This window comes from Magnolia sinica, chromosome 8 (assembly GCF_029962835.1).
Source record: "Magnolia sinica isolate HGM2019 chromosome 8, MsV1, whole genome shotgun sequence".
NCBI classification, from domain to species: Eukaryota; Viridiplantae; Streptophyta; class Magnoliopsida; order Magnoliales; family Magnoliaceae; genus Magnolia; species Magnolia sinica.
In genome coordinates this window covers 14,797,830-14,810,508 of record NC_080580.1, presented here as the reverse complement: position 1 = coordinate 14,810,508, position 12,679 = coordinate 14,797,830, and the positions used below count along the sequence as shown (strand labels likewise).

The 12,679-nt window shown below is 40.5% G+C and overlaps 1 protein-coding gene across 1 annotated transcript; it reads left to right on the top strand.

Annotated features, from left to right (window-relative positions):
• Positions 1-499: 499 nt before the first annotated feature.
• On the top strand, positions 500-5,152 carry LOC131252951 (uncharacterized). The gene is given in 4 exon segments (XM_058253748.1): positions 500-682; positions 2,650-2,724; positions 2,726-2,795; positions 4,889-5,152. Coding segments are annotated over 4 exon segments (402 nt in total). The 5' UTR covers positions 500-560; the 3' UTR covers positions 5,024-5,152.
• The last annotated feature ends 7,527 nt before the right edge of the window (positions 5,153-12,679 follow it).

Here is a 12,679-nt window from a genome sequence, read left to right as displayed (position 1 = left end):
ACTTATTGTGGACTACAAAACTTTTGGATGAAGCTGATATTTGTATTGTCCCTTCATCCAGTTCTGTTTGACCCTCTGAACAGGTTGGATGAAAAAAAAAAACATCACTGTGGGTCCTAGGAAGATTTTAATGGTAGGCGTTCAATCAACACTATTTATTATGGTGTGGTCCACATATATTTGGGTCTGCTAAAATTTTGGGCCCACCTCCTAAAATAATCTAAAAAAACGGATGGACGGCGTGGATATTCAACATACACATCCATATGGGCCCCACGTACGCAACCTGAGTGAATCCGCACCCTAGAATACAAACGTCCGCATTAAATGATATACTTGGGCAAGCCACGTGACAATGCACATCCATGCAGAAAGACCAAACTAGACAAGCGAATCGTTTTGCTGACGTGCAACCTGGTTATTCCACGTGGCAGTTGCATGGCCCACCTAACCTGCATGACGACCACGTCGATCTCGCCATCTCCTCCCAAGAACAGTATCTTGACAGAGCCTCTCTCTCTCTCTCTCAGACGCACACGGAAATAGAATCAGAAGCAAAAATGGCAGATCTAAGCCCAAAATTCGCATACACGGTGGTGTACGTGAAAGACGTACAGAAATCTGTAGACTTCTACGCTAAGGCCTTCGGCTACAACGTCCGTCGCTTAGACCAATCTCACAGGTCTCTCTCTCTCTCTCTCTCTCTCTCTCTCTCTCTCATTCGTTGATGGGATACACATGACGAGTCCCACAATACAAACGGTGGCGATCTTATTCAATCTTGGAGATCCGTTTGTAGATGGAGCACCCATGTGGAGCCTATAGAAATAGATCAATGGACCCGAATGAGACCCGACCAGATTTTTGTATCGGCCAAGAGCTTTGTTGAAGCCCCCACGTGTGTAGATGGAGGCTAATGCAGAGGCCATATATATGCCAGCCTGGCACATTGGGTGGAAGATCTAATGGACATGGGCGATTATGACATCGTGGCCCATCTGTTGAATGGATCAGATTTATTTTCTGGATAGAACATATACATGGTCGGAACTACCTTATGGATGGCTGAGATATTGCAACTGTCTGCCACACTAGCACTCGTTGGGTGCACATTGCAGCCTTGCTGTACGCATGTGTGGGCTCAGCAATGCTCACGGACCGAAATCCTGACACGATTAAGCAGGTCGGGTCCGGGACTCCCTTCAACCCGACCAATCCATTTGCACGGTTGCACCCCAATACAAAATGTTGTTAATTTGGGTCGGCCTAACACCAGCCCATCTATTTTTTGGGCCTAGACAACAGTCCGAGCCAAGGAGATGAGCCTTAAAAGGTAAACCCAAGCCCATCCCATGGCCAATCTAGCCCATGTAGATCTTCATGTATTCTATCTTTGTTGGTCATGCTTAGTACCTTGGAAGCCGTGTAAGTAAATTTTGAATTCAAATCAAATAAGCGAAAGATAAATGCAAACAACACAAAAAAACGCACTAATTTTACTTGAAAATTTCTCACGACAAAATAACTGCAACAGAAGTAATAATAAAATTCACTATGAATAACAAATTATAAGAAATTGAAGAACTTACTGGTGAGAAACCCTTCAAAAGTACCCTAGCGTCTCTTTATGACCCATTTAGAAACGCTTGGGCTCTTTTAGTCATACCCTAATTCCTCAACGACACCCATATTTATAATGTTACACTCGAACTAGGAAACAATTTGTGCAATTATGCAAAACTACACATGTTGTTGGTCTATGTATCAATCGATCAGCATCGATTGAGCACATGTTTGATCATTCGAACATGCTTAAAAGAGTTCGTAGGGTCTTTAAATATTTTTTGAATATCGTCGATTGTTCGAGCCTCCAGGTTGATTGACCGAACTTAGGGGTGTACGTTGAGTCGAACCGAGTCGAGCTGACCTCAGCTCAACTCAGCTCGGCCACTAGTTGACCTCAGCTTGAACTCGGCTCAGCTTGGCTCGATCCTTAAACCTGACTGGCCAACTCGGCTCGATTCGGTCAGCAGCTTGGTCCAGTTTGAGCCGAGTTTGCATATGCAGCATTTTCACAAACACCTGCACTGCACCTTCAAAATCCCACTATATGTAAAACAGCAACAATGGTTTTACAAGTATTTTATCAAACACCTTGCAAACAACATAAAACTAAAGAAAAAAAAATGGTATTTGTTACATATACATACCTTCCTTGCCACCAACCACACTACGTTGAGTCATTTCATCGAACACTTGGTAAGCAACTTCAATATCAAAGTAACCAAGACACTCAATTGGTTCGATCCAAGTACGATTTGAATTGGGTTCAATTCAAGTCGAGCCGAGCTAGGGCCAGCTCGAATTCATTTTCGAGCTCAAAAAATCAGCTCAACTCGACTCAAACTCAGCTTCAAGCCGAGTCAAATCGAGCTTTTTTGAGTCGAGTCGAGCGAGCTAACCGAGCTAGCTTGGATCATGTACACCTCTAACTGAACTTGTCCAAAATTGCCCAAAGACTAATACTTATAATCCAGGCTCACTTGATCAATCCATCAAAACCCTTGTTTCATGTATAAATTGAAGCCAACAGACAACATGGTATTCACGATCTTGAAATTGGTTGAAAATCAATGGCCATTTTTTTAGATGGGGTGAACTCGAGAGCGGGCCAACGACGATAGCGTTCACACCACTACACCAGCACGAGACCAACGACATAACCGAAATCGAAAGTAGAGCGGGCACCTGTTGAGGTCTGCTTCGTGTATGAAGATGTCGATGCTGCATATAAGGTTAGCTTCTTTTTTTTTTCTTTCTTTGTTAATTTATAAAAATAATGATTTTATTTGTAAATTAGGATGCAATACCATGACATGAATGTGGATCGACACAAGTTTTTAAAGTGTATTTTGGTCATTTTGATATTATCTTAAAATGGCCCAGACACCAACTTGTACTATCTTTGGACCATTTAAAACAGTGGCTGATCCTCCTTGTGTGCAGCACTGATCTATAGCTATTCGGACCATCCAAGTTGTGGGTCCCCATTGTGAATGGAACGTATGTCCAAAATCAGACTGATCTAGCAATCCCAACTATTCCAAATGGCTATGAAATGGATGGTTGAAAGTAAAACGATAGAGTGGGTCTGAGTTGGAAGGGAAGGGAAGGGAAAACTCAGATGGTTGTATTTTTTGGGCTGTGCTCCATACCTGATTGGGTCGTTTGTTTGGACGGTTTGGATGATTTCGTCTGGTGTACATTACCAGTTGGATCAGCAATTTGGATGGTTTAGATGATTGGTCAGGTGTACGATTACGTATACTTGGAGGGTCACCACTAGGGCCTTTAATGGGCCGGGCTCGGCTCGAAAAAATTAGAACTTTGAATAGGCCCAGCCCGAAACAGTTCAAAATCCAGGCCAATACCTACCCCAGGCCCGGCCAGTTGACAGCCTAGTCAGCCCCATCATTTTTCAAAACGGTGCAAAACTAACATAAGAGGCCATAATATAAACTCTGTCAGTGTACTGATGCACCTTCATGAGACTGTTGTCCTTGCAGGGCCCTAGGCAATAGGGCTAGCTGCCCTGCTCCGCCCAGCGGTCCAGCCACGTAGGGCAAGGGGCTCCGGCTCATAACCTTAGCCAGGCCATGCCCCTATTGAAATCTAGGCCTGTGTTTGGGACGGACTTGGCTAGGGCCAATAAACCTGACTAGGGCTAAGACCAGGTCAAGATAGACTAGGGCTAATCCCAGTCCACCTGCTCCACCTTATGGTCCAGCCCTGTACGGAAAGGGCTGGGCCCATAAACTAGGCCAGAGAGCTAGTGTTTATGTTTAGGACAGGCTAGGCTAGGGCCAATAAAAAATGGCCTCGGCCATCAGCCCTTTTAGCTTGATTGGGGCTAGGGCCAGGTCATGATAAACTAGGGCTAACCCCAATCCAATCCTAATTAGGCCAAGGCCGGCCATGATCAAATTAGGGTTAACCCAGCATAGGGCTAACCTAGCCCAATCCTAATTAGGGCCATGGTCACCTAGGATCAAACTAGGGTTAACCTAGCATAGGGCTAACCCCAGCCCCATCTTAATTAGGGCTAGGCCAGGGCCAAGGCCAGCTAGGATCAAACTAGGGTTAACCCGGCATAGGGCTAACCCCAGTCTAATCCTAGCTGAGCCTATTACTACCCCTGGCCTATTTCAACTTTGGGCATCACTGGGGCTAGGACTGAGGCTAGGATGGGGGCCATTAATAAAGGCCCTTTTAACCTAATTGGGTCCGGGTCTAAGGGTCCTGGCCCTTTTACCTTTATTAGGGCCACGGTCGGATCAGGATAGGACCAGGGCTAACCCAACCTGGTCTTAGCAGGCCCATTGCCGCCGATGTGCGCATTGGATACTAGTAAAATAATATTGTAAGAAGATTTACCAAAATATGGGAACTGTATTAGGTTAGGCTTGTGTCTTGTTTGGCGGGTTAAGGCTTTTATGGTGGGACTTGAAGCCTTGCAATCCACTTCATCCAAATGGGGGATGATCACATGGGGTAGTTGGGTCCGCCACCTGGTGTGTGCGCCATCCAACCCCACCAGGTGCACCTCACTGTGATGATGGAATGCTCAAAAATAAGCTGATCTAATTCAGTATAGGCCGCTGGGTGGCATCCAACCCGTCCAGCACGGTTGCCTGACAATTATAAATTGGGCCAATCACATGTATGGACCACAACTTGAAGGCTTCATAGAGGTACATCATTTTCCATGGTGTGGCCCACAACTTGAAGGCTTCGTAGTTGTACATCATTTTCCATGGTGTGGCCCACCTGATGATTGGTCCAATCTGGTTGATCAGAAACAATGATTTGGATTTTGTGTTGTTTTCAGAGGGCTATTGAGAATGGGGCAGTTGCTGTAAGTGCACCGGAGCCGAAGGAATGGGGACAGAAAGTAGGGTACGTCCGGGACATTGATGGTATTGTAGTCCGCATGGGAAGCCATGTCAACCCTCCATCTCACTGATTTATGATATTTTTCTATAAAGGGTACTTCTGGTATTTTCAGCAAAGTCTACGTTTAGTTTTGTAATCTTGAATGGTACTCTTTGGCACTCTTGTCATAAGTAATAACACGATGGTATTTTTGTGTGTTTCTGCATGTTTTCATAAGATCCATGCCGTTTATCTGGTGGGCCACACCGTGCATGTGCCATGGAAGTCAAAATTGGAGATTTTCACACGCTTGATAGCTGTGGACATGCCAAGATTGCTGAATTTTCTCCGCAGTTGGTGGGGATGAATTGATCATTTTTTGGGAGGCCCACGAGATGAATAGGTCGGATGAGAGTTATATGTAGTGCAGGCAATCTGTAGTGGATGGGATGGGTGATACATGTGTAAGGTGATCAGGTAGGAAATCCGATGTGGAATGGCAGATCCTTTTGTTTTCTGTCTACTACTTACTTAGAATGGCATATCCGAACCCTGATCCTCTCCTTGCCACAAAACAGAAATCTCTTTGTTGTTGCAATTCAATTGGGTTATATCATCACACTGCATTTAATGCAGTAGTGCAAACAATGTCGCTGAAGACATGGACCAATGTTAGTGATGACATGGACCAATTAGGATGCAAAAGAAAACATGAATTTTCTGTTTGTGGCAAGTAGAAGATCCGGATTCGGCATGCTCTAATCCTTTGACGACCTAAGCCTAATTAAGATCCTGAAAAAATGTACATCTTTGCGTCTCTTATCTACTAAATAGATTCGGATTAAAGCTAACTTAGTTTGCGGAGTAGAGGAATGCAATGTGCATGAAACCATGGATATTATTTGTACATGGAAGTAACGTCTATATATATATATATATATATATATATATATATATATATAGAGAGAGATAGAGAGAGAGAGAGAGAGAGAGAGAGAGAGAGAGAGAGAGAGAGAGAGAGAGTGTGGCATGCAGGCACGTGCGCATCGTTGCACATGTGTCATGGGTGTCTAATCCGAACGGTCCATCTGATGTGGCATCTCATGAAACCACTGGGACTAATCTTCATCCTTACCTAAAACTCTGGTGAGCCATAGAAAAGAGAGATGCAAATCAAGGAAGGAAACTGTTTTCCTTTTCTATAGCCCACCGAAGTTTTGGATCAAAGTAAAAGTTGGGCCACGAGGGTTTCCTGGGTGCTCCATCACGTTGACGGTTCAAATTTTGAACTCACATCATGCATGATGAGTTCTTAAAAAGTTTTCGTGAGAACTAGTGGGTAGCAGAGCATTTCGCTATATATATATATGGAGATAAAAACTTGAAACTTGATCTTCCACATTTCATATTCTTTTAAAAACCTAAGATGAGAAAAGAAATTTTCTATATATATGTGTGAGTGAGAAGACCAAAACTTTATTTATAAAAAATAATAATTTTATTTATAAGAAAGAAGGCACGAGTAGTCCTATGTATTACAACTACTACACCTCCCGCCTCCAGGAGTCTTCACAATGTAAGAATGAATGTCTTTTGGAAATGTTGTGGATACATCGGACCATCCAAACTCATGATCATTATTTTGTAGTCTAGATACATAATTTATTAAGAAACATCAAGGGTCCGGTGGTATGCTCAATCAAAATGTTAATTGAAGTCGGGTCATCCAAACCGTTGACATAATAGAAGTATTATATTCACCTACTTAAGCCACATTAGTCGACTTTAAAAATTTTAAAAAAATAAAAAAATGAATGCTTTTATTTTAAACTTTCCAATGAGTACAACAAAAATTTAAAATCATGATCAAATTCTCAACAATGTGCCAATAATATCAGTAATCTCAACGATGCAACTTAAAAATATGAAAGTATGGTACAAAGATTACATGCTTAATTCAATCACATGTACATATCTCCAAGTGATCTTATACTCTCTATAAAGAGTACTATGTCTCCAATGAGATAAAAAATCTGCTTACTTAATTATAATAAATGTACACACTAAATAAGATGTAATTATATAATATAATTATCATTAATAAATAAATGAGATCTCTAGATGTTTGTATATAAAGTGGATCAAACCAAATTTCTAGTACTCAACTGCATTTATGAGATCAATAACTCTCATAGAAATCACAACCTCCTTAAATAGCCTAATAAGAAGACCCTTCGTGGATTATCTATTATCTACCTTGTGCCGATGAGTTCTATAGATACTGACAATTTTATATCATTTCCTTCTCAATAAGATAATTTATGTTAATATGCTTTGACTTAAATGATTGATTATTGTTATTCGAGAAGTTAACTCTTGCTGAATTGTCACATAAAATTCTCAATGATTTTGGGATTAGTTCCACAACTTATAAATTAAAAGTAAAAAAAAAAAACTTTAAAACCATAACGTCTGATTCTTGACTTTGTGAGAAGCTACATATTTAGCTTTCATAGTAGCAATTCTCAATGATTTTAGGATAGCTCCATAACTTATAAATTAAAGAGAAAAAAAAAAAAAAACTTTGAAGTCATATTATCTGTTTCGTGTTTCCATGAGAAGTTATGTATTCAAATTTTTCCATAGCTCAAGTGGTAGACTGAGTGAAAGATACCTCGTTTCAACACTGAGGTCTTGGTATTGATTCCCTAGTGGGGGTGGCTAATAGTGAAGTGTGAACTAACAAGCTAACCAAAAAATAATAATAATAAACAATGTTGTAATATACCATTTTATGTTTTTCCATAACACAATTCGGTCAACCATCATGAAAACGTGGTCAGAGGTGGACTTATTACTGTCGAGGCAGCCAGTTGACAAGATATGTGTTTATATATCAAGCAAATTTAATAAGGTCTAATATTTGATATGTGAGCACAAAATTCTTTATCCATTGCAACACTTCCTTTGCAGCTATCTAATGATATATTTTTGACTTGTGAAGATACCTGCCTAATATTCCAAGTGCAAAAGCGATATCCAAGTATGTACAAACTTGAGCATACATGATACTTCCTACTGTTGACATATAAAGAATATTTTCCATTCGATTATTTTTTAAATCATTCTTGGGGCACTGAAATTGAATTAACAGATCACCTTTTACAATAGGTGCTTAGCTTAAAGCAAAGTCTTGAATGTTTAACATTTCCAAAATCCTATTATATAGGCTCTCTATTGCAAGCTAAGTAGTCCATGTGATCTATCATGGCGTATTTCAATGAGGTTGACAAATAAGGCATGACCAAGATCTTGAAATTGCGTGGAATTAAATACCACGATTACATGTACAGAAGTTTGGCGAAGCTAAGAATTGAGAAACATGCCCTAAAGGAGGGGTGATTAGGATCAAATAAATTTTTTTTATTTTTAAGTCCAATTTACCTACTTAAGCTATTATGTTAATTAAGCTAATATAGGCAATATAACTCTAAAGGCTTCTAAGCTAATAGAGGATCCAATCATATAAACTACAAATGATTTGCAGGTTAAGCAGCTAGTCTATAAACTATAGTGAACATGTGTGTCTGAGATGTGCTACCTATTTGATTCTAGAAGTTGATAGACACTTTGAATTTACAAATAAGTATGGTGTCTACACTCTAGAGAAAGTTTGAAATCATGATCTTCTTGAAGAGGAGTTTGGAATGCTCATTAGAGTGAAGAATCACTAAAAAGATAGCATAGATCTCATTAGGATAGAGTTTATAATGTTTGATAGAGCTTAAGATGCACTAGGGTCTCTAAAATATTAAAATCCATACATTTACAAAGATCCAGATGCTAGATTTATAAAAGAAAAGTTCCAACGGATCTAAAACGGCTAGTTTTCGGTTGCATTGAGTAAATCTTTGGTCGCACTCAAGTATTTTCAATAACACCGAATTATAGTTTGGTCTAACCGAATTATGACTGGAAAGCTGTTGGACAATTTTTGTCACTTTCGGTCGGACCGATCTTGACCTTCGGTCCCACCGAGTCCAACCGAAGGTTCACTCGGCTGAACCGAATATACCCCATTTTTCAAGATTGCTTGCTAACCAGATTCAACAACTTTTGGTCGGACTAAAGTCACCCTTCGGTGGCATCGATCCAGCCGAAGGCCTATTCGGTTGAAGCCGTATTAGCCTGAATTTTAAGTCTGCACTCGCTGTCTTCTTACAACCAATCTCAGTAGGACCAAAGGTTGCTGAACTTTTGTAGTTATTTTAGCAATTTGAGACCTCTAAAGGCAATATAAGAGTAACAAGTTTAGGCTTTTATAGCCTGAGGGATGATCATTAAGGATTTTACTAATTAGGTTATTAAGATTATCTACAGGTAGGCTGTTTTCTGTATAGTCTTCAGTCTCCAGCTACTAAAGGCTCAACCGACTACATGACACATGGACTTATATGATCGACAAATTAGGATGCACAAATTAATGCACTAGCAAATCTTTCATTTAAAAATTTCTACATTTTTCGCAACATTTCAATGTCACCACTGACTAATAGAATGTCATTGATACAAGATCAATATTATGAATTCTCCCACTGATTTTTGTATAAATACACTCATCATCAATGTTTTCCACAAAACCAAATGAGAATATTACTTTATAAAATTTTAGGTGTCATTGTTGTGATGTTTGTTTCAATATATAAATAAACTTTTTAAGTTGACATACTAGATGCTCTAAGTCATTGGTTGCAAAACATTCTAATTACTTTATATATACATTCTCATTTATATCTCTATTAAGACACAAGGATTCTGGCAACATTAAATTAGTAAGCATAGCACGTATCATGTTCTTTATGGTGCAATTGTACCTTTCAGTTATATCATTTTATTATGGTGTTCCAATCATGGTGTATTGGGTGACGATGCCACAATCCTGTTAGTATTTACCCGAAGGAGTTAAATTGCTCCCTGATTCATCTCACCTATATAGTATTCACTACTGTCATATTTAATAACTTTAATTTTCCGTCAAGTTAATTTTTTGTTTACGGCTCTATAAATCTTAAATACATATAAGCCATTTGATTTCTCATTTATGCACCCATAACAAGAGTTACCATCTACAAAGATAAAAATTACTTATGTCCAGTCTATAATGTAGTAGGAAATTATTCACATATATTTGTATATATCACCTCCAACAGTCACACACTATTTGTGACACTATTTTTTACAGTCCTTGTTTGCTTGTCTGAAGAGTTTAGAAAGTAAAGAATTCCTTTTCGTACAAGTATTTGTGTCTTATTGCAAGAGATGTGGCCTAATCACTTCCGTCATAACGTGGAGGAATTTTCATTTTCAAACTTTCACCTAATAATGCTCTTTTTTTTTTTTTTTGGGAAAGCAAATGAGGAATACTCTCATATTACTTATCTAGGACAAAGTCTGAAAATATACAACAAGCGGGGCTCACTCCTAAGGAAAATAAGAAAAAAAGAATCAACTCACATCCTGAGCATAAGGGAGAAAAGAAATGGAGTGAAGAAGGAAAACAAATAAGGCAGAAAAGAAAGAATGAACGGAGATCACAAGGAGAGAGAGAGAGAGAGAGAGAGAGAGAGAGAGAGAGAGCCCATTGCCCAGGCCAAGCATCAAAGGAGACTAGCAATTTGGATCCAAGTGACAAGGGAGAGAGAGAGAGAGAGAGAGAGAGAGAGAGAGCCCATTGCCCAGGCCAAGCATCAAAGGAGACTAGCAAATTGATCCAAGTGACAAGGGATGGAGTGCATAGGCCAAGACCAGCCCAGCCCAAGAAGTAGGTTAGATAAGGTCCAAGAGAAGGCAGACCGTTGCCAACCCTACACATGACAATCAGGTGGGCCACACCTGCACTAACAAATTGATCCAGAGCGGGGATTGCCTGCTAAGTAAACCGTGTAGGATTGCCTGTATGACCCACTGTGATGTATGTGCCTTATCTACACTGTCCATCCATTTTTCCAGCTCATTTTAAGGTATGAGCCCAAAATTGAAGTGTATACAGCACCACAGTAAACAGTGGGAATTAAATGCTTAAGGAAAGTTTGAATCAAGCTGATACTTGTGTTGTGCCTTCATCCATGTCTGTGTGACCTTATGAATATGTTGGATGACCAAAAAAAATAATCACAATAGGCCCTAAAAAGGTTTCAACCGTGGGTGTCATCATCTTCAATTTGGGCTGATGCCCTAGAATGAGCTGATGACAGCATGGATAAGACATATCGCCATGGGCCCCATGGAATTTACTCAGTAGGCAATCAGCGTCCATTGACCAAATAGTTCGATTAGTCTACAGATAACATGACTAATGGCCAATGGCCCATCTAATGATCACATTTTCTAGATCTGACTAGATTCTACTCGAGATATGGCCCATCTGATGATCAGATTTGCCTGACTAGATTATACACAAATGAGTATTGCCTATCAAGCTATATGATTCCTTTCCACATGTAATACCAGCACATTGGTTCTAGTGCAAGATTGGTACAGCCATATATTAAACCTCTGCAACTGGATGAAATCTCTCTACCACAACAAATAGCCCAGACGAGAAATTTTCACCAATTTGGGTGGGACCCACTGTGGTGTTTTACTTTTGCTGACAATGGACCCGACCATGAGATGTGTCCCATCAGGTTAAAGACCCAGGGCCTAAAAAATCAGGTCAATCCATGATATAGGGAGCCGCAACCGAGGGGAACAGACAGTTGCAAGGATATGCTCACCACCCTTTTAATTGTAAGTGGAATTCCTACTGTTCATTCCCATCATTTGCCATTTTGCACATCAGGTGGCCGTTGGAAAATGGTCAAGGGTGAGTGTTTACGTAACTAGGACCGACCAGATCTGTGTGGGGGCCACCGTGATGCATCTGTTTATCCACTCCGCCCATCCCTTTTCTCAGATCACGTTAAGGTATGAGCCCAAAAATGAGGCAGATCCAACGCTCAAGTGGACCACACCAAATAGTAAGCTTGGGTTGCATTAAATGCAAGAGTTATCTCTGGTGTGGTCCACTGGAACGTTGGATCTGCCTCATCTTTGGGCACATACCAAAATATGATCTGAGAAAAGAGATGGACAGATACATCACGGTAGAACCCACACAGATCTGGCCAGTCCTTGCTAGAAGCAATCCACTTCATCGCTCCCAAGTCCCAAGTGTTTCCCTTGGTGTGGCCCACATGAATTAGCCTGATCCTAACCTGATGCGAAGCATCCGATGATTGGAGTGAATGTCAACAATACATGACGGTGGGCCCACCCCGTTTGGCAAATTTAGTATGCAGGAGGTTCTCAGGGGAAATTTTCTAATCTGGACCACCTGATGAATGGTACAGATAATTAGAAAAAAAGAAGACCATCCCAACACTCAACAGAGCAAGAAAGCCGCGTCCATCGGACGCGGTTTTCCTGCTAAAGTCTTCCACAGGAAGTTCCTGCACTGGAAACAAAGTTTGGGCCTACCGTGATGTTTGTAAGAAATCTACTCCGTCTTTTGAAATAATTTTAGGACTCGAAACCAAAAATTATCGGTATCCAAAACTAAGTGGTGCGCACTAAAGGAAAAGGCGGGTAGGGAAATTCTCACCCTTGAAACCTCCTGGGGTCGACATTGATGTTTACATGCCATCCATACCGTTGAAACCTCCCCGGGGTAGACAGTGATGCTTACATGCCATCCATACCGTTCATA